Consider the following 21,490-nt stretch of genomic DNA (forward strand, 5'->3'; position numbering starts at 1 on the left):
TATATATATATATATATATATATATATATATATATATTTCTTAATATTAGCTTCTAGACGCGTGCGTCACGTATATTTCAAATTATCTTTTATAAGATTTTAGATAATCACATGAGATTATTGAAATTTTCAAAGGACCTTTTGTAGCTGATGAAATTAAAAATCTTTGCAATGTTTCAATCTTCTTTTTCATTTTACTGAATATTTCAAACTTTTCCGGACTACAACCATATCTGGAAGTCACTATTGGACTTTGGTAAACGTTAAATGATCTTTCTAATGAATATTCATTTAAATACCTTGTATCTTGCTCTGAAAATAATTTATAATCAGGCTTAATGAGATCACTTTTATGTTTAAAACTCGTCAAAGAAGCAACATTCACGAGCAATTTAATTAATAACTAGCTAGTTCAATCCGCTCGACTTTTGTTGTTACATAGTAAATCAGATGATTTAATTCATTTCAAATAAGTTGACAACATGAAATTCTAATTAACATACATATAACCTATATTTGCATTCTGATAACTAGTGGAACTTGCATGGTATATTACATGGACTCTATTCATGAAGATCTAAATAATGCGGAACATCGGCAGGAATCCATTTGTCACCTCCTATGAAGTGTCTGACCGTGAAATTTGATGCAACATCTGGATCTCTAGTGACAGACGCCCACTTCACTCGTCCCTCTGTGATTGCGCCTGGTCCTCTATTCTCATACTCAAGATAGAATGGCTGAACTAGGGACCCGTTTATAAATTCAATCCATCCTTTTGGATTTATAAAATGGTCAATGTAACTTTGGATGACCACTGTCCTAGAGAAATTACCCCACGGTCGACCTAAATATGCAGTAACATTACCCATTTTCTCCAACTCCTGAGTTGCTTTTAGTGTGCAGTTTTGCAACACTATTCCTGTTGTGTCGTTCACAAATTTTCTCTGTTGTGCTGTGATTGTATTATATTGCTTGGGCAGTGGCAGGCGTGCTTCAATTAAGCAGTTCTGGAACACGACTGTTGCATCACCACAGATGAAATCTATGGTGCCAAATATTTCACAATCCCTGTAGAATTGTAGGCCTTTTTTTGTGTATAAGGTGTCTTGAAAGCCGTCGAAACGACACCTATAGAAAGTGAGTTGTGAAGCTTCTGCTCTTAATGCTACTGCTTGTTGGTTCTCTCGTCCAGCATTGTTCCGAAATGTGATGTCTTGGGCCATGAAGCCCTTCCCATTGACACCTAATTGAAATGAAACAAAGAATATTCATAGCAGAAAAATCCATATAAAAGATATCCTACTATAATTTGAGTAACGTAACAATCGATCGCTTACCCACCGTAGCAGTGAGACTTGTCTTGATTCCATCACCGCCGTAACTTTTATTCCCTGATATTATGGTATTCTCCATGCCTTCACCGATTAGAACTATGTTTGTTTTCCATTTATCTATTTGAATATATTCATAATATGTCCCTTGCTTAATTATGATATAGTATTTATTTACACTGTTATTTGGTGCTAAAATGATGGCATCCGTTATTGTGGTGTAATTCCCGGAGCCATCTTTAGCAACAATTGCGTGAGGTGTTTGCACCTGTTGACCTTCACCACATAAAAGGAGTGGCAAAATGGCTATAATTGTAATAAACCACATAGCTCCGGCTGGCATCTTCCTGCACTTGATAAGCCATTACGTATCAGAATATTGTTCAAGTCAGAAAATTATTATGGCCTAGAATATACAATGAACTCATATTTAATTATGGTAACCGATTAGAAGAGGCAACGATATTTGATAAACAAAAAGCTATATAACCTTGATTGATTTTAAAATTTATCACTGGCAGAAAAGAGAAGCGAGCTTCAAGAAAATTAACGTATGTAGCCAACTTCAAATGTTAATATTGTAGTAGTGGTGTGTTTAGTAGAGATAATTTCAGCCAATTTATAATGAAGTTAGGTTTCCATATTTGATATTAGTTTTTATATATGTGTTAATGGAACTCCTTCAAATGGAATATTAATTTAGGCGTTAATTTTCCAAATGCCTCCATTATCTGCTGCAATGTGTATATGTTCTTCTTTCATATAGTAATCTTGCCTCAGAGGTAGTGTTTCTTATTTTAAATTCTTTTTTGGAGGAAGGGGGATGAGGGAAGGAATGACTCATAAAATGGTATAAGAAAATGACATGAATTAATATTCTACTAGTTAAATGGTGTTAGTTGAATGGGAACTGAAATTATTTCTTATTTAGAATATGGACTTATTTGGTTACAAATGCTATTATTATTTTCTGTTATAGTACATAGCACTAATTACACAAGAGAATATTGATTTTTTCTATATGGAGAAATCGAACATGTTTTGATAGGATTATCTTTATCTGAAAAATTACATAATTCGATTTATGGGTTCAAAATAACTCAATAGCTTTGACATAAACTTTGTATTTATCTTTAAAATTCAAACCTAATGTATATAAAAGATTTATTCAGAACCCCAAAATTTTAAAATGTTAGATCCGCCTCTATCTACAATGTCATTGTGCAGTTGTAGGAATATTTTCGTTAATATAGTAATTATAGTATCTTGTTGATATGTAGCATTTCTTTTTTTAGATTTTTTTTTTCGGAGGGCTGAAGGAATTAGGAACGAGTTAACGACCATAGAACATTATTAAAATAGAAAATTGGGGAAGTTATGAATGTCTGGTCTATTTCCCAAATGACTGTCGTCTTTTAATTAATATTTATTCTGTGTTTAGTCTTATTTAGTATTATGTTATTAATGTTATTATTTTTTGTTAGAATACTAGCACTAATAACAGAATTGCTCCTTATAAGAAAAACTTTATACAAGTTTAAGTCTTCTTCAAGTAATTTTCTTCTCGTAAAAGTAACTTTATTATGATTAAATTGCAATTGCCCATCAATAAATTGGTTTAAAAGTAATCTTCTAGCGTGTTCCCGTTGTTTATTTTCCATTATCCCTAAAATAATGGCATACAACGATTTCCTTAACAGTAATAGAATATTAGAAAAAAAAGAAATTGGAAAAGCTACCCCACTTATTGGTCTATTTTTCTAAACTAGTACTAATTAAGTCTTTTGATTCTTTTCTTGGTCTCACCCGGTGTTCGGTATTCATATTGGGCCCGACTAAATCTGGATTCGCGCCGGGAAGTCCCACATTGGGGGGTAAAGCGCTCCCTAACAAAGGCGACTCCATACTCAGGGACTCGAACCCGAGACCTCTAGTTAAGGATGAAGGAGTACTTACCACTCCACCACAACCCTTGTCGGTAGATCTTTTGATCAATTTATTATGATGTTTAGTCCAAATTAGATGTCTTTTATGTTTGTTAAATAATACTCCCTCTACCTTTTGATTGTGACAGTTAACTTCCTTAATCTCAAATCAGCTGTCAAAATAAATTGTCAGGTTACTTATATTTTGAAAATATGAAAAATGACCTTCAATATAATGAATTGTTGTAAATTTTCTTTTGATAAATGAAAATAAAAATATCCATAAGTACCCAATAATAACGTATAGAAATGAATAAACTCCATCTAATTTCCCTGATTAAAGATTATAATAGGTGACATTACCATGGACCAATAACTTTTTGTCACAATAATATTATTTTAATTTAATTCAATTTCACTCCATTGTTTCCTCTTATTAACCAACCAACTTATTGGCATAACTTATAGATATGCCAATAAGGTCTGCGTACACATTACCCTCCCTATCGGAAATAGCCTCTCTTTCCTATCGGGGTAGGGGTAAGATCTGAGTACACATTACAGTTCCCAGACCCCCACTTTGTGGGATTTCACTGGGTAGTTGTTGTTGTTGTTTATAGATATGGTGTAAAATTTAGATAACTTCAAATCTGGATCAAGTATGCTATGATTTAAATTCGAGAACTAAAGGATGGAGTTGATTTTTATCAAGGAAAAATGACATGGTATGCTAATGCATAATTTGGTATACACATGTTCTATGTGCTATACACTTCGATCAGTGGCATAGCAGGAATCCCGTCAAGGATATTTAAACTTTAAGCAAGTCAATAATTTTTTTGTCGACGAGCGGTATAAACTATTTGAAAAAAAGCCAACCACGTATAGTGGTTTCCGTTTTGCTTTGGCAAACAAAATTGGTAGATAACTTTGATCCCGTAAAAAATAATATTAGCACAATAAATTTATTTGAACTAATATATCTTGAAATTAAACTATAGTCCAAATTATTTTATGAATTTAATTCCAATAAAATTTATATGCCTACACATATAAAACAGAAAATTAAAAATACAAAAAAAAAAAAAAGTAAAAAAACAAAATTTAGGAGCAAAATTTTATATAGGATCACGCCTCTACAAGCATACTTAAAAGTAAAGTTTATTCACTTTATACTCTGTACATCACAGGATTTGACATCATATAGAATTTATTTTGGGAATGAATTGCCTAATGGAAGATTTGCTGATATGATACATTATCAAAAGTGTCCTACACGTAGTGATTATTGATTAATTAAACCATAAGACATTCTTTAATCATAGTATGCAGCTAAAACTAAACCTTTGCAACAGATGATATGAGAGGGGTAGAAACGAATGCAAGAGTATTTGCACTTATATATATGTACACAATACATGAACTCTGTGATCTGCAACTTCCTTTCATCAACAAATACAAAGGAAAGTCCCCAACTATAGAATCTATACAGCAATTATGGGAGTGATACAACAGCTAATTCAACATGTGTTGTAACAAAAAAATCCTTTTGGACTTCTATCATATTAAACAGGTCGATACATTGCGAAAGGATCAATGGATGACCAGAGTAGAAGAGTCCTTCGGTAGTAAAACTGTGTCACTTCTGCAAATTATTGTGTTGGCCTCGAGGAAAGTAGTTGTTTGCACAAAGCCATCATAGAGGCTTGCTCCAGTTGTTTATATTTTCCGACTTCTGAAGGTTTCAGACCTTTAAAGATCTTACGAAACCTCCTCTTAGCCACAGGTCAATAATCATGTAAGACACTAGCTTGTCGTGTAAACCTTTCACCCATGTATGATAGCCTACCGCCTAAAAGAAAGCAGCAGAATGTGGTTTAGATGTAAGTTCTAAACCATTGCAAGGACTAAAATTAACTTGATAATGTAAAATGACTAATGGGCCAAATCTATAAAGCTAAAGAACTAGTGAATGGGAAGATACATCCAGAGCTGCCCTGGACAATGGCAAAAACTAGTACTCCACCATCTATTGCATTTTGTGGAACTCAAACCGATACATATTGTTTCCTTCCTAGAACAGACAATAAGGAATTAAAGATCTGCACCTATTCCATGTCTTATAGAGAAGCACGAGTAGAAACAACATAAAGCTAGACCTCTGTGAACAAACCTTTTCCCTCGTTCAAACCCTTCTGATGACAATATAATAGACAAGTGAAAGAATCTAAAATTCAGAAACCCACAACTATATGAAGCTCATGTTTCCGAAACACGTTCTTTCCCTACCTCTCTCATTATTACCTTTTCCCACTACTTCTTTAAACAACTACTCATCACATAGTGTCAGATCATTAATTCCCTTTCAGAGGCTTAGCTTCACAAATAGGTTTAGCTTTCACAAAAGTCCCAGAAATTGAATCACATAGTGTCAGATCATTAATTCCCTTTCAGAGGCTTAGCTTCACAAATAGGTTTAGCTTTCACAAAAGTCCCAGAAATTGAATGGAAATGCCTATATTCAGTGAGATGGAACAGTCGAGAGATGTACCTTATCTGAACAACGAATTTTTTGTCAATGAATCATGTAGTTGGACGCGTCACTGTAGATGACCCACGTCCCATGGGAACAATACCTAGAAGGCCCTCATCTGTTTCTTCCACTTCTAATGAGGCTGCAGAAACAGTTCAATTAGTCAAAATCAAAATGTAGATAACAAGATGCCAAGAGTTGCCCAGAACACATAATTACCTATGAGTTGAGAAACTTTCTCCAGAGTGGAAATAAAATAAATACCAGGAACAAAAATTACTCATTGGCCACAAAGCTTTTAGGACCAAGTGAAGAAAAACAAAAATTAGGCACTGGCAAGCCAAGGTAGTGTCCTTCAAAAGTATAACCATTATTCCATCTTGAAGTGAAAATGCTACGATCAAGATAAACGAAGGCAGCCAATAGGAGGGCAATAATGAAAGACACTTAAAGCAATTCAACTCCCATTCAGAAATCCATATATTTACCAGAAACATCTTCTCCAGCCTGAGCCCCAGCAATACCAATGCAAGAGTACAAAGAGTTCTCATCTATCTTCAACTGCTCATAGGCAACATATATGTCTTCAATGGTGGCAGTTTCATACAACAAAGTGAGATCTTTGATGCAAGAGATGTCCTGATACCAAACAGAATAAAGATAGAAGCAGTTAAAGATCAAAGAATAAAGCAGCTAAGCAATAAAACTGCAAACCTTTTGGGCTTCCATGTGATGTCTCATGGATAAAACAGTACATTGAGAACAATAAACCAAGAATAAAACAATACCTTCCTAGGTACAGAAGGTGCTTGTAAATGAGATAACAATCCAAGCCAATAGGCATTTGACTTAATTTCAGCTTCATGTCGCATAAGCAGTGTACGTCTTGCCTATACCAAAAAAGAATCTTAGTGTAAATCATATGAATTTTAGTGTAGACAATATGATGTCTAACTAACATCTACATCATTTATGTAGCCTGGAAGAAAAGAGACAAATTAGATGAGACTCAAAAACATTAATTCACATCAATTTCACTAACTAATCAATGACAATCACATACCAGAATTTCAAATTCCAGAATAAAACCTAGGAAAATGACTCACGTAGTGGCTGAGACTATAGCCACAACAACTTGGGTCGGTCCCCTTAAGAAACAAAATGATCTTTTGTTAACAACTATTCATGAGGAAAGAAACTTACCCGGTCCAACTCTCTCGGTACAATCCTGTTGCTATGCAGACCTCTTAGGACATTCTTGCAAGCATCAACAGCTTTGTGCACCTGTAAGCACATTGATCAGTCTTGAGAAAACAAAACGGAAATATTATATCTGCTAGCTCAAGTAGAAAAGATTGTACCTTTCCAGGGGTTGAAGTCACTGAGATAACATACCACCCAAGCTTCAAGCGGTCAAAGAGGTTAAGTTCAAATGAAACATCATATGTCAGTCCAAGAGAGTCCCTAACTGTAGTGAAAAGCCTGCACAGATCAATGTGTTATGCTGTAATATAAGCACAACAGAAACAACATAGCAACTGAGGTATTATGATACACCAACCCTCAATATCCGCAAACCAGAAATGTAATAGCAGCAAAGGGTGACATGTAACGGGTACTTTCTGTGTCATCTGAATATATCCTTTTTTGTTTATTTGAAGCTAGGTACCACCAATAGTGGCACTAAAAGTACATTTTACCATCAGGACATGATAATAATCATGCCTCAATCCCAAGTAGTCGGTTATAAGAATCCTCTATATCTATTATGTTTTATTTGGGCACGTTCACTTCCAAAACTCAAAAATTTATTGCTTAATAAATAAGGAATTCACTAGGTCTCATACTTATCCTACAAAGACAAACAAATTTTTAAACAAACTAAAAGACTCCTCGCCAACACCAATCCCAATGTAAGTGTACCAACGCGGCTAACACATAATCGCAACTAGGTGGTATCGCAATTTAGACCTTTTACTTCTACTTTGTTATGTTCTTCACTAGGTTAACACGAATTCCGAGAGATTGTGAGACTTCTTATATAATTCAAAATCAAGAGAAGGAAAAAAAATAGCATTTTCAAAAATTATAATGAGGAAACAAAGTTATTTTAGTAATCTACCTGGAGTTTATGATCTCAGCCAATAGACCCATCGCAATGGCATAAAACAGAGGATGATTACGGAGTCGTCCTTGTAGGTGCATATCGCTTTGTTCCAACTCATCTGGAAAGAAATTTACTGGTCCACATTAATGTTGATGACTAACATTTTATATCATTCTATGCAGCATTATCGATTAACTTCTTCATTCCTAGGAAGCCTTTGTAGATTAAAACTGATGTATGAAAACTCATGGGTCCGAATTACGTCAATGCAAAACCTTGTATATCATGGATGCTGTACGATGCATTAACTAGTATCTAAGGACACATTAGTAGACTAAGATTTGCAAGAACAGCAATACTACAGCGGACTTTGAACAAATGTAGTGCAAAGAACGGCATGTAAGGATAAAAAGACAAGTAGTCAAAAGTCAAGCAACTAAATAAGTCAAGGAAAGACAGTCACTCCTCAGTTCCACAAATGGTCACTACATGCACATTAGCAGAGTGAATAAGCACTTCAGAGTGGAGGGCAACTACGAAATCACAAATGCCGTAGAGTCATAGACAATAATTTTTATCATGCTATTTTATTTGTTACCCAAATAATACCTTGAACTTCATCTCTTTTTCTTCCATACTTACTACAATTGTGAGATACAAGATTTGATAGTAACATAGGCACTTATACTTTGAAAAGTATAGTGAAGATCATAGAGTTCATTTATCATGCTTTGATATATTTTTAAATTTTTTCCACAAATTGCACACACAATGAAATGGAGGAAATCTAGTATGCTTATGAATCCACAGAAGAGAGAAATGCAGTTAGAATGTCCAGTGCAACCATCTATCAATGATGCTTTTACGAAACATCATTTTCTTCAACTCTACACATTCTACAAACGAGATTAAAGCAAAATATTTTTGCAACTGTAGGGACTTTTTTGGATTACATCTACAATTTTTCATCAGAATTTTTTGTGATTGGTTTAACAATTTGACACTTGTGCAACAATAAATCCAAGTATTTGGTGAAAAGACTCACGGTCATTTGCAGAGAGATCGCCAACAGACTCAAAAAGATCTTTCCCCTCAAAAGTAAATCCCCAGCGGTTTGGTGCAGGGCCGGCAATATAAGCACATGCTCTCTCATCTGTATCCTTCAAAAATACCTGGTAATAACCAAAGAATTTCAGTAAAAAGGGAAAAAGAAGGAATGAACTGGAACTAAAAGCATGAGACATCTTGGGTCTAAAATAGAATTGAGATTTAAAACATAGGATTTCCACATATATCACAAGAAGCCACCTAGGACCAAGATGATCATCCAAAGAAAGGCAGAAAAAAAACATATGCCAGAGAAACAATCTTTTCTTACTTGCTGATGCTGCAAACCAAAGGGAGAGGTGCTAAACAAGATTGGGCTGTATTGCTGTGCTTTCTCAAAACCTTTTGTTGGTTTGACAGTTCCCAAATAGTCAAGAATGCATGACTCAATATCTTCCTCCGAGAAGTCTCCAACGATACTCACCTAATAAAGGATAATTACAATCAAATGAAGAGGAAAAACAATCATCAAACATGGAGGTACTATGTTCAAATGAGCAAAACAATAAAATGACAAATAAGCTTATCAAAACTCTTTTGTAAAGAAAGAGCTCACCTCCATGTTGTCACTGACGAATTGATCCATTACAGCTGCTCTTACACTTTCCAGAGTTAAGCTTTGCAATGAATGTGGAGTTGGCTCAACAAAGCGCTCATCTCCATTTAGCATAGCTAGCATGAGCTTATGGGCAGTTGAGCGTTCTAAACTCTTAGGGATAGAGCGGTAATATGACAAGTACAACTGTTTAGCTCGGTCAAATGCATCATCCAGCCAAACGCTATGCTGCATGTCATCCACATTTAACTTTAAGTGAGAAAATTATTTAACAACAAAATAGCAAGTTAGTGTTATAAATTGTACATATGACTAGCCCAATAATTGCAATAAAACCTTGGCAGCATTCCATATGAACCATAAATTGACCTGTCATTTTTCATCTAGGTAATCAAAAGGCACTGCTTTTGTTTTCAGGAACACACAGGGGGATGATAAGCAACATTGAGAACAACTGCAGAAACTATATTTAGTATTAATAATGATAGTATAAACAACTTAATATGTTGCCTTTGTTAGTATTACCTCAAGCACCATGTGAAGTAACTGGAAAGCACCACGCATTGCATTGTCTCGTAAAGTAAAACGGAACTCCATGCAGATAAATTCTTCTGTTGACTCCAGTGAACAATTTATCAGGTGATTCACACAGAAAAGCTCTACCTGGAGACGCACCGTAAAAAACCAAAACAGTTGACAGACGTTCATTCCAGACAATGTCTATGCAGATTCAGCAAAGAATTTAACTCCATGGCACCCAATAATACTTCGATTGAAGATGCAAATATGTGCAAAAATAAACAATCTATAAAAGCATGGAAAATTTTCATTAGAAAAAAACGCAAGGTTGGTTAGAAGAAAGTGAAAACACACCAAATGAATAGGATAAGTTATCTTCAATTATACACCAAGTCCAAAGAACATAATATGAGAAGCCAATTAGTTCACAAATAGTCAAGGACATGTTGAAGAATTGTGTATACTCTAGTCTTTGATTAAGATTGGATATTAACTAATTTAAGTTACTAGTTGAGCAAGTGTACAACTAAGACTAATGATACAACCGTACCATAAGAAGAAGAAGAAGAAGAAAAAAAGTTAAGACTTGCGGTACAAGATCCAGCAAGAGTTTGCCAGAACAAAGGGAAGCGGGGTCTAATATCATCCTGATGCAGAATCATTTTACAAACTTTGGTCAACACAAAGGACATATTAGACACCTGCTGTTTCTCAAGCTTTTCAAAAGAGCAGACAAGATGGGTGCAATTTCATCAAGAATAATGGATCCTAACCTGTTCTCTTGAAAAGTTACCAACACGGCCCCCTTCACTCAGAGTTCGAACACCCACAATTACGGATCCTTTTTCATGAGAACTTTCTGCTGCCCGTCCACCTCCAACGATAAGTCTCATCACCCCACAATTGGCTTCATTTTTTGTAATCTACCAAATTACAACAGAACAATAAAAAACTAGAGCAACTAGCAAGCAAGGAAAACCAAGAAACAAGAACTCCTCTCCTATTTCATTTTTGTTTTCATCTGGTTGCAAGATCTCAGATGTTTCTCAACCGTATCAATTCCTATTTACTTGGGTGCATCTAAAATATTAGCTTATGAACTCGATTCACAGGAACTAAAATAATCCTAAATACTGGGTAATGTTAAAATTTCAGACTAGCGAAGACAGTAACAGGACAAACAGTAGAGTCCAAATATAACTTGAACAGGGTACAGGGCCATACCTTATAATTTATAGGAATACCATTTGAAAGACGTCTTTGAACGATCCCAGTTTCATTGTCATAGGATTTAGTGATATCTGAATTTGTCGCCACCGGCACAAAGGATGGGCACCTCTTCAACCTCAGTTCTTCAAGTTGTTTTGATGTGATCAACTCTGTTGGCACCTCAAGCTGAAAACATCAAAGAAAAATAGTGAATAGTCATCCATGAGTTGCTGACAAAAGCCTCTACCTTGCCTTTACATATAGAAAAGAGTTTTAGGTCAGACAAAGAAAACAAAAATTCGAACTACTTAGAATTTGTTAAGAGAATACAATTGAAGTAAACTGCAGCAGTTAGTGCCTTTAACTATCAGCTAAGAAAGCCCATTGCTCCATAAACAAAATAAGCGACTGAAAGCAGTTAAAAGATTAGAGGACTTAGAAAATCCACCTCTGGCTCTGGCTCAATTGATTCTTTCAGACCTGATATGATAGCAGTTGTAATCTCCTCTGGAAATATTCTGAATTCAGCTTCTCCTCCGCCTTCAACATGCACCTTTGATGGAACACATGCAACAATTGCTGCAGGAACGGGTGCTGATGGTTTTCCAAAATCAGAAATATATTCTAAAACTTCAGCACCAGTGGCATTTACCTGAAATGCAGTTAGGTAATAGAAAATATAGTCAAGAACTTCAAGCACCAAGAAGCAACAGCTTTGAACATTCAAGACATGTCAAAATATGGTTGGCACCATGGCCTGAGCAGCATACTGATCAGCGATTAAGAGAAGGTCATGTATGGTACCAAAGGAGAAAATATATGCAGGTTCAGTAAGTGACAATTAACGCTTATTCATCATATAAACCTCAAATAACTGTGACTGAATGCCCATTTTGGACTTCTATGGAATCTCCAAGATAATCTAAAACGCACAATGTGGAGAAATAAATTCTAATGCAAGTATAGAAGCACCAATTAAAAGATTACCTCCTCCAAAGTGATGGTTCCGGCAACAGCAAGCAAGCTTTCATGCCCTTGTCTTTGATCCATAACAGTATGGCCAAGTGCATCACTCTCCATAACAAAATCCAGATTATCCACTGATGAAACATTGTCGATCATAGCAGCTAACTGTTCACTATCTTTTAGCAAGGCATCCGTATAACGAGCTAACTCACCCTTTGTGACACCGAATTCTTTTAGCCTTCGGACCTTTACCACGTATAGGAAAACATCATCAAGGTTGTGAAGAAAAACGATAGGCAAGAAGGCGAGAAGAGCAGGATACGATCAGCATAAAGAAAAATGAATTTCCCCATCAGAATGAATGAAAAGAAAGGAGGTATCAAGGAACCTTGATCCATTAGCGAAGAAAAACACAGATAAAGTTGCAAAGGAAAGATAAAACAAGCATCAGCAACATCATAATCAAGAAGGGTACAATGGCAACAACGAGGATAACAAACAAATTATCAAGAGAAAAGCAAAAGCAACTGCTGTACTGAAGAAAATAGCAGAACAAACCTCCTGCACAGCAACTTTGACTGCATTCTGCCAATTTTTAGGTTCCGCAGTCACTGTGAGAGTGGTCACAGTACACCCTTCCCTTCCAGAGTCACTATGATCCAGTTCAACTGAGGTGAACGGAGGATTTGAACTCTGAAAAGTTGTTCAAATTAGAAAACAATAAAATTGCAGAAATTGAATTTCAAATGTTGCATTGTAAAAAAGAACACCAACCCACCTCCCAAAAAAAGTAAAAAAATAACTAGCACTGTTCTATCAGTTTGTAGATAGAAACTCTTCCTTGTAAGTGTTATACTAACCTCTTGTATACTGGACATACAATATTCTCGGGAATAAAAATACCTTTTATTCAACAAAATAGTAACCATTCACGAAATCAAAAATCAAAAAAGGTATAACTAGTACTGGGAAAATATATGCCTTTTTTTTTCCTATTTGGCTGTTTAGGTTTCTTTTAAGGACATATTGTCCTTAGCCATATAAACCTCTTCTTTTCTCTTTAATTTAATAAATCTTTTAAGTATGAATAAACAAATAAAACTTGTACCAAATAATAAATCTGCTTGACTATGGACCATAGGCAAACTTCGAAAAAGTACATAAACAAGGATGAGGCAATGATTGCATTATCAGTCTCCTTTCTTCATCTTTAATCAACCATTCTTTCCATGAAGTGAACCCATTTTTAAAAACCATAGCACCAGTCTCTTAGCTAATTCAGCACAATAAAACTTCTAAAAATCAGTTTTCAACCAATTCTGCTCCAAAGCATCAGCTCAATGTGTTAGGATCTTCTACTTCTAGATGAGGAAAGTGAGAGGAAAAAGTAGATCCCCCTTGTTTCCCATCAAAAGTAAATGCATATGAATAAACTATTTTTTCCATGTTGAATAAAGGATGAAGAATTTTAAGAATCAGATTATATATCAGCACATTACATTGTAAAGAATATTTACATTGCAATTCTTTTCGATTAAGCTGTGAATTCTCTGTTCTTCTCTTTTTTCTTTACTATATTTCCTTTCTGGATAAGTACTTGAATTTTACGTCCTTTCAGACTGATTAAACCATAAAAACAAGTATATAGGCTGATAAAACATTTGCAGCGTGCTAAAAACATATTTTTAACATCATATGGTAGAATATAATGAAGTTGAAATAGGAAAAAGAGAAAAGGACAAAAAGAGGGAGACCCAAGTTACAGAAATGCACCTTATACCGAGTGTTTATACGGAAATGTAAAGCAGAAAGAAATATCCTCTTCATTAGCACATTCCTCAAACCACCATATGTTCGGACCTTGTTCACGGGAATCTAGGGAAAGAATAACAATAAGAGAAAAGGCAAATCAGATAACGCAGATACTAGAAGGGAATTCATTTAGGAAATTCAGAAAAAGACATGCTAGGAAGAATGAACATGACATAAACCACAGGCACCACCCATAAATGAAATGCATATTGCATAATTTGATAAAACCAAGTTGAGATGGATAGAAGCATATCAGTTGCACATTATCATATCAGAGTGCTATCTTATCCTTCCTATGTGGAGAACGGACATTACTGGGATGGCTGGTGTATGCACCGCTAAGGGTGAGAAGGTAACATTGTATGATCTTATAGACAAATAACAGCAAAAATCAAACTCAGAAACCAAAAAGTTCTAAGAAAAAAGGAATCCCCTGTCCGAAGAAACTTATTGCTACAGCTGGCACCACCCCCAACCCAACCCCTCCCTGGCCAAAAAAAAAAAACTTAAAGATAAACAGGACAGGTTATTAGACCCTCTGATGGTTGCATAAAAATCAGAACAGAAAACACCTGCAGAGGTTTACAGGTTGAAGTTACACCAGGGAAAGAAGAAACAGTAATTTTCACACATAAGACAATCACTCAGATTTACCGAAAGCAATTGTTCGTTATATTTGCTGAATAAACTAAACTCTAAATCTTTTTAGGAAAAGAAAAGACTCCACCATTAAGAGAAAGAACTTCCAGAACACCCAAAAAAAAAGTCAAACTTTGAATGCAAAACTAAATTCCATCTTGACCTAGTAGGTTCCTTAAGGTTGAATACTGAAAATAACAGAACAAGAAATTCTCTAAGCTGTTCGACTTCAATTGGCTAACATGTTTAAGTAACTAAGATACACCATCTTTTCTAAAACATAAAGAAAGAGAAGGACAAGAATGCAAGAAATCTTGGAAAAGGGGAACCAAGAACTTTCAAATTGACATTTGAAATCTCAAAGCAATAGAGTGGAAATAGCACTTTTGACTGTGTTTCTTCCTTAGCTAACATGTTACCTGAGGTGTACAATTATCTAATCACGGCTTGACGTAAGTAACTTTCTTTCATTTACCATTAAATATATGGCAAGTGTCTACTGTGATCAGTTAGGAAGCTATAAATGTTTCCAGGAGAAATATTGTAGCCTCTAGTAAGTAATAATTGTAAGGAAAAGAAATATAACAATGACAATGACAAAATCCAAATTGGAAACTATGTGCCACGAGTTCAACGCAGTATTAGGTCCAGTCATACCTTGCAAAACATATTCATTGAGAAATTCTGTAGTAATTCATGCTGAAATATCTGTGGTGTTTTAGTATCGTTGTTGTGTCCAGGAAGAGACCAATTGTGCTGAACAGGAGGCCGGACTGCATGCCTCTCCTTCCGCAACGCTTTTGACTGATCCAAGGAAACAGATGACCTATCATGCGTGGAATTGCTTGAGAGTCCAACTGTCAGCTTGGGAACTAGAAAACTAGCCATTGCACCAAAGGCACTCGGACTAGGTGCTGAATTAGACTCATTATCCATTTCGGTTTGCCCAAAAACATCCTGCAGCAAGACTCCTTTGTAAGTACTAGAAACAGTTGCAGGAATCCATTAAATGACATTGCCCTGTGCTAAGGAACATACTTCAATATGGTAAATGGTCTGTGAAATGTTATCTATATCTCCCACAATGTATAAGGTGGCATTTGCTGGAAAGTACCAACGTTCATGAAATTTTCTGATTTTATCAGCATCCCATTTCTTGATCTGTTCTTCGAGCCCAATTGGGAATCTTTTGCTCAGCTTGTTCTCGGAGTGCAAGTGTTGTAATAACTGAGATCAACAAAGCATGGGAAGATATTAGGTCTTTATTAGTAAGAGAAGTTCAAACTAATGAACTACATATAAACAAACAAAAAAAGATGATTATGATCATCTTGCTAATTACCTGGCAATCAACACGGTATTCTATAGTATTCATCATTTGTAGCTCTGACAGTATTGCACGTCTTTCTTTCTCAACTCGCGAAGCAAGAAACTTGGGATGGAAAGCGATCTATATTGTTAAAGAAAAAGGTTAGAACAATCAGCCATAAGCTTTTTTACTAAGCAAACTCAAAGAGGAAGCACACGTGAGGGATGGGATTTTATCATGCGGGCAGTTTGACTGACATAAGATGCTAGGAGAAGCTGAAGATTGCTGCAATCAAAGAAGCACATGAAAAATAATTACTAGTAATACCTCATTCAGAGCATCTAGGACCACTGGAAGACAATCGCCTTCTGAGCCCTGGAGGGAGAAATTTTGATCAATTAAACTCATGTGGTGCAAACTAACTAAAGCAACAAATATAATATGTGAATAACATAGACAGTAATTGAGATCACACGGTGAATTGTTAGAGGTGAAAAAGCAGTAAATGGAACAAGTTAGCCTCCAAACACTTTGCAAGTTTACTGAAAGCAGCATTGACCAGGTCACTCTAGTTGGTTATATTACAATATGCATTTGATTTAATCCCTCATTACAAGAAGGCATTAACATTCTTAAATTCCATTTCTTTCTTTTCCCTCTGTGCTTTGTTTCCTACTAATATCTTCTATTCTTGTCTTCATTTTTTTTTTCTTTTAAGCTTTCCATTTTGTAGGGGGGAGGTGAGGCGGGGAGATCTTTTTAACTTTAGAGAGGATGAAGTTAAGTGTTAAAAAGAGAGAAGAAACTGATTACAGGTGTGAGTATTGTATTTATGAGAGCATCTACTTGATCATGAAAAAAGCAAGCACAACTTCAAAGGCACAAACACATGATATGACAACTTGGCAAACCTTTGTGCTAGTGGGTGAATGGATGTGGAACACTGTATGATGAAAATCTGTGTAAGCATTTGATCGTGCCCCGGTCCCCAAAAGTTTCTCGCGCTTCTTACTTCCAAGAAAAGCAACATGTTCAATCATGTGAGCAATTCCTTGCTCATCATCTTCCTCATCAATTGATCCCACATGAACTTCCATGTGTGCTTCAAATCTATACTTAAAATGGACTAGAGTAAGCAACGGATAAGGACAGACTGCGGGAATCACATGATTGTTTTTATAGCATGACAACAATCAAATTTAGCTGTTAAAAGAAAAAGGTGAGAGGCCAGCAATCAAATTTCCATGCCCTTAAAGAGGATAGTCTAGGGTTTTACAATATATCCATATATAGTAATTTGCTCCTCCGGTGACTTAACCCACAACCTTGAGGTTTGAGATGGAGGTGCTTTCCACTTGAGCTATCCTCTCTTGTCTAGGGTTGTACAATATATTAATTTGGTTAAATTGGTTTTGGTCAATTCGTTATTGAGTCAGTTTTGATCTAAGAAATGTTCATCTCTCAGTATTTCATTTCAGCAGCAGTTCCAAATCATCAGTGGATGTATTAAAAGATCAATCCTATTTCATGCACTTTTCTGGTGTAAGAAGAAGACCGCAGTGTGATTAGACAATCAGGATAGTTTGAAAGATGAGGGTGGATGAGCCCCCCAGACTGCATAATTAGTTTTCAATGCCAACTTGGTGTGCTCAGTGCTGTTAATAAAATACCTTGATTTATCAAAAAAAAATGAAAGGTTAAGAAAAATATATATTGACAAAGTGCTTTTCCCAATTTCAAACAGAAGTAACATCCATAAACAGTGTTTGTTCACGGCCATTAAATGACAGGAAGCACTTACTTTGAGCCTAGATATGACTAAGTCAAGCAACACACATAAAATGCAAATAACCTTTTTCTCGTGAACAATTCTCTGGTCAACCCCACCCCCACACACAAAACAAAAGGATGAAAGCTAACCAACCCCTGGAAAAGAAAAAAGTGGTGATCAATTTGTTTTGTGTATTAAAATGAGGGAAATTTTAAGATAAGGTTTACCTCTTAAGAATCGCAAGTTACTTGCTACATACAGGGAACAGAAATAAAACAAATAGCGCTCACATAGTTTCTCATAATCAAAGTATATCAATCTTTCAAAATAATAGAAACCTACCTATTTGGGGGAACTTTATTAGGTAGAATGAGGTAGCGAAGTCCATTTTTGAGCTGCCCTCTGTACAATTTCGGGTGAGATGGAAGTTCAGAACTCAAAAACTGTTCAAACTCTGCTCTCTCTACTTCAGGATCAAGCATATCAAATCCTTGTTTCTCTAAGACACCATCTGGCCATGCTGTACTTGCTGCATGAGGTTCATCTGGGCCAACAGTTGCCCGTGGAACCTGCAATTCTTTGACCTAGAAATGACATATTCTATGGCCAATCAAAACTAGGCAGATATAATCGACGAATTTGAATTTAAGATACAAAGCTAATCAAAACTACACCTTTTAGTTCTTAAACTAATATTAAGCAGCAACGAAAATAACAAAACAATACCGCAGTGTACATATAACATATCATAGATTAACTAGCCCAAAACATTTCCTAATGCAACATTTACAGGAGCACATAAGCTAAGACAATGCTTTGCTCATTCTTCACATGGAAAGCATCAACATCTACTGATCAACCTTTGATTGAGCTATGCTGCATGAACTGAGCTTGTTCCCTGTTTGTCATCATCATGATGAGCTAGGAATTGGGAACATTTTGGGGGATTGGGATTTTCTATTAAGCAACTATACTCCATGATCCTTGCACAATTTTGACTTCTTCGCTGTAACCATTTCAAATTCCAACCAATAATCTCAATGCTAAAAGCAAGTTCAATAAGACAAGCTCAACAGATATTTTATCTAATTTAAAAAAAAAGTCCCACACCCTTAATGAACCTTGGAAATATTTGATTGGCCATTTAATCCTCAATGACCACAATTACAGATTTATCAAGTGTTTAAACCCATATAACAACTTAAAGGCCACCACGAATACTGCTAAAGGCTAACTTACAGAGAAATCACCACGAGGCTGCTTTGACAGTTGAAAGGTAGACTTGTCCAAAAATACCCCATTTTTCAGTTTATTGATAACAATTTGTCTCCTTTGAGGATAGAGAAAGCACGAAACAGGTTGCCTCCGGTGTAAAATATTGGCTCTGTGTAATTGCTCCACATTCTGATGAAGACATCTTCCCTGTACACTCTGCAACTTAAGAAAAAGAAATTAACAGAGCTGATACAAGATTAACAGAGACAATGTCACTGACATAAAGAAGTAGAAACCCCCAGAAAAAGAGACAAAAATTAAACAGAATGCAATAAAAGAAAAACTTGACAAAGACCAATCATTCATTTCCCTCAAGTTTGAAATATTTTGACTTGTCTTCCATGTCCAAAATTTTGTATCATCGTCTGCATTTTCATTTAGAAGGTACATATCGAATAATAATGTCTTGTAGGAATTTGTCACAAAGTCAGTCTGTATGGATGAGTAACACGCAACCCAATGTATACCAAACTACTACCGCTGCAAGACCATCGAGAAGCCAAAATGGTTTCAAAAGCCATATCCAGGCATATATATATCTTCAAATGCTGCAGTTTTCTAACTTCTCTTTCTGATGGGAAAAAGTAGTTTTTATAAAAAGAGCCATGGACATGGTTTGGACTTGTTATGCCTACTAAAGAACAGAACGATAAATTGATGCACTAATCAATATAGCCAGTTGTCACTTAATTGGAAAGTTAAGTATCACAAAAACATGGAAAATTGGAATCACTATATAGAACGCTTTACATGAAAATCAGAAATATCAACCTCACAATATAAATCAAACAAGCCTTTAATCAAATATCAATCAATTCAGCATAGGAATCAATCCAGAGGCAGAAAATTCAAGAAACATAGAGTGATAATACATAGTGATGACTACTATGTGACAAACCAGTGCTATTTACTACTTTTGCTAATTAAATTATACAATAAACAAGAAAAAGAAAATCCCGGTCATCACTTACCAAGAAGTCTTAATACAAACTTTCTTAATCTTGAAGCAACAAAAGTCAACTGATAAAAAACACAAATAAAAAAAGTAACCGATACCTTATTGCGGATGAGATAAGCCCGACTTTGAGAATGCCTATGAGAACGCAACTTAATACTCCTCTTCCGCTGAACCCAGTTGGATTGAGATGTTACCACCAAAGACGATGTAGAGTCGTTATATACATGAATTGGAGCTAGAACAGGCTTGCTATTGAATACAACAGAAGTTGCTTGCATATTTTCTTCCCAATAGATTGAATGAAGAACTAGCTAGGGTTTATGGGGAAGAGGAGAAATGGGAGAGAGGGATAAAAGTGTAAGTCCCTGTAGAAGAGTGTCAACTGTGAAAAAGAGGGAAGTTAAGAGATTGGCCTCTCGTTTTAACGGTAAATTTGGAAGGTGTGGTCCGGGGCGGAGGAGTCGGTGTTAAGTCGTGGTGACCGTTTGGCCAAGCTGGTTCAGATTTTTTTCTTCTTGTTTTCCGTTTTATTGTTAAAAATTATCGAATTATTTTCTGTTCCGTAATTGATTTGCTCACGACTAGAGTCCTAATCTTGTGACTCCTTTTTGCATTTTTTTTTTTTTACACAATCTTATTCTTAAGTGGAGTTTAGATCATAATGTTTGGACCTCTTATACAAGAACATACATAAATTAAAAAAAATAAGTAATGAAACTAATTAATTTTACTCTAAAACGATGGTTGGCTAGGAACTCACGTTTTTGTTATATTTGCACGCTGCACTTTAATCGATTTGAGCCTAATAGTTAGTACTTTATACTTATTTCGTGTGTTATGCTTGTTTGACCAAAAAACGACAATCTTTGGTTAAACTAATTAATTAGTTATTTAAGAAAGGTTAATCCTAGTTAAAGCTAATAACTTCAGATCTAAAATTAATAGTACGAAAGGTATGAGCAGTAAAGAAACGGAATTAATGTGATAACAATAAATGTACTCAATGCAATAGTGTGCCTGAAGTATCATGTATTAAATAACAATAAATGACAATAAATGTAAATAGGAGGAAGGTTCACCCAATATTGAATGGGGTGAATGATTCTTCCTTTTGATAATGATGAATGACAAGAATGTGAGAGAATATTGAGCACTTTCTTGGATCTGGTGGAAATGACAATAGATAATCCAAAAGGATCGAATCTCTCCAGAAAGTTGTTCTTTGTATTTATCTAGAGAGCTTACTTTTCAAAAGTGTTCTTATCATATATCAGATTACATGCCCTTTGTCTTATCTCTGATTCTATTTATATGGGATATTCCCAAAGAACCCTAAAAGTACAAACAGAGAGAATATTTAAGAGAATATTCCCTCTGGAGATCCTAATGCAAAACTAGTCGTTACTACTATCTGCTCTACTCGACCTCGGTCGTGGTTGACCACTTGGCGACTCGTTCCATTGATCACTA

General features: G+C 35.4%; 2 protein-coding genes across 2 annotated transcripts; both read right to left on the reverse strand.

Moving 5' to 3' along the window:
- LOC109224438 (pectinesterase/pectinesterase inhibitor PPE8B-like) lies at positions 564 to 1,677 on the reverse strand. The gene is made up of 2 exons (XM_019389020.1): positions 1,341 to 1,677; positions 564 to 1,246 (listed from the first exon to the last, which is right to left on the reverse strand). The coding sequence occupies exons 1-2, from the start codon at positions 1,675 to 1,677 to the stop codon at positions 564 to 566; spliced, it is 1,020 nt and encodes a 339-aa protein (XP_019244565.1).
- On the reverse strand, positions 4,621 to 20,493 carry LOC109223941 (stromal processing peptidase, chloroplastic). The gene is made up of 25 exons (XM_019388442.1): positions 20,119 to 20,493; positions 19,027 to 19,224; positions 18,130 to 18,371; positions 16,928 to 17,126; positions 16,344 to 16,391; positions 16,050 to 16,157; positions 15,746 to 15,934; positions 15,365 to 15,664; positions 14,030 to 14,131; positions 12,815 to 12,949; positions 12,278 to 12,502; positions 11,739 to 11,942; positions 11,306 to 11,476; positions 10,855 to 11,004; positions 10,088 to 10,225; positions 9,563 to 9,790; positions 9,278 to 9,430; positions 8,945 to 9,071; positions 7,915 to 8,017; positions 7,154 to 7,274; positions 6,996 to 7,076; positions 6,581 to 6,682; positions 6,281 to 6,431; positions 5,811 to 5,934; positions 4,621 to 5,111 (listed from the first exon to the last, which is right to left on the reverse strand). The coding sequence occupies exons 1-24, from the start codon at positions 20,296 to 20,298 to the stop codon at positions 5,843 to 5,845; spliced, it is 3,747 nt and encodes a 1,248-aa protein (XP_019243987.1). The 5' UTR covers positions 20,299 to 20,493; the 3' UTR covers positions 4,621 to 5,111; positions 5,811 to 5,842.

Source organism: Nicotiana attenuata, chromosome 3, assembly GCF_001879085.1.
Source record: "Nicotiana attenuata strain UT chromosome 3, NIATTr2, whole genome shotgun sequence".
Classification (NCBI taxonomy): Eukaryota; Viridiplantae; Streptophyta; class Magnoliopsida; order Solanales; family Solanaceae; genus Nicotiana; species Nicotiana attenuata.

Excerpts from the sequence above, each read along its gene's own strand:
- LOC109223941 (XM_019388442.1), bottom strand. The coding sequence starts at position 20,298 with ATGCAAGCAACTTCTGTTGTATTCAATAGCAAGCCTGTTCTAGCTCCA. Across the intron at positions 11,005-11,305 it reads GTATTCCTATAAATTATAAG|ATTACAAAAAATGAAGCCAA; the intron begins GTATGGCCCTGT and ends GTAATTTGGTAG. Across the intron at positions 9,431-9,562 it reads TCGTCAGTGACAACATGGAG|GTGAGTATCGTTGGAGACTT; the intron begins GTGAGCTCTTTC and ends ATCCTTTATTAG.
- LOC109224438 (XM_019389020.1), bottom strand. The coding sequence starts at position 1,677 with ATGCCAGCCGGAGCTATGTGGTTTATTACAATTATAGCCATTTTGCCA. Across the intron at positions 1,247-1,340 it reads AAGTCTCACTGCTACGGTGG|GTGTCAATGGGAAGGGCTTC; the intron begins GTAAGCGATCGA and ends CATTTCAATTAG.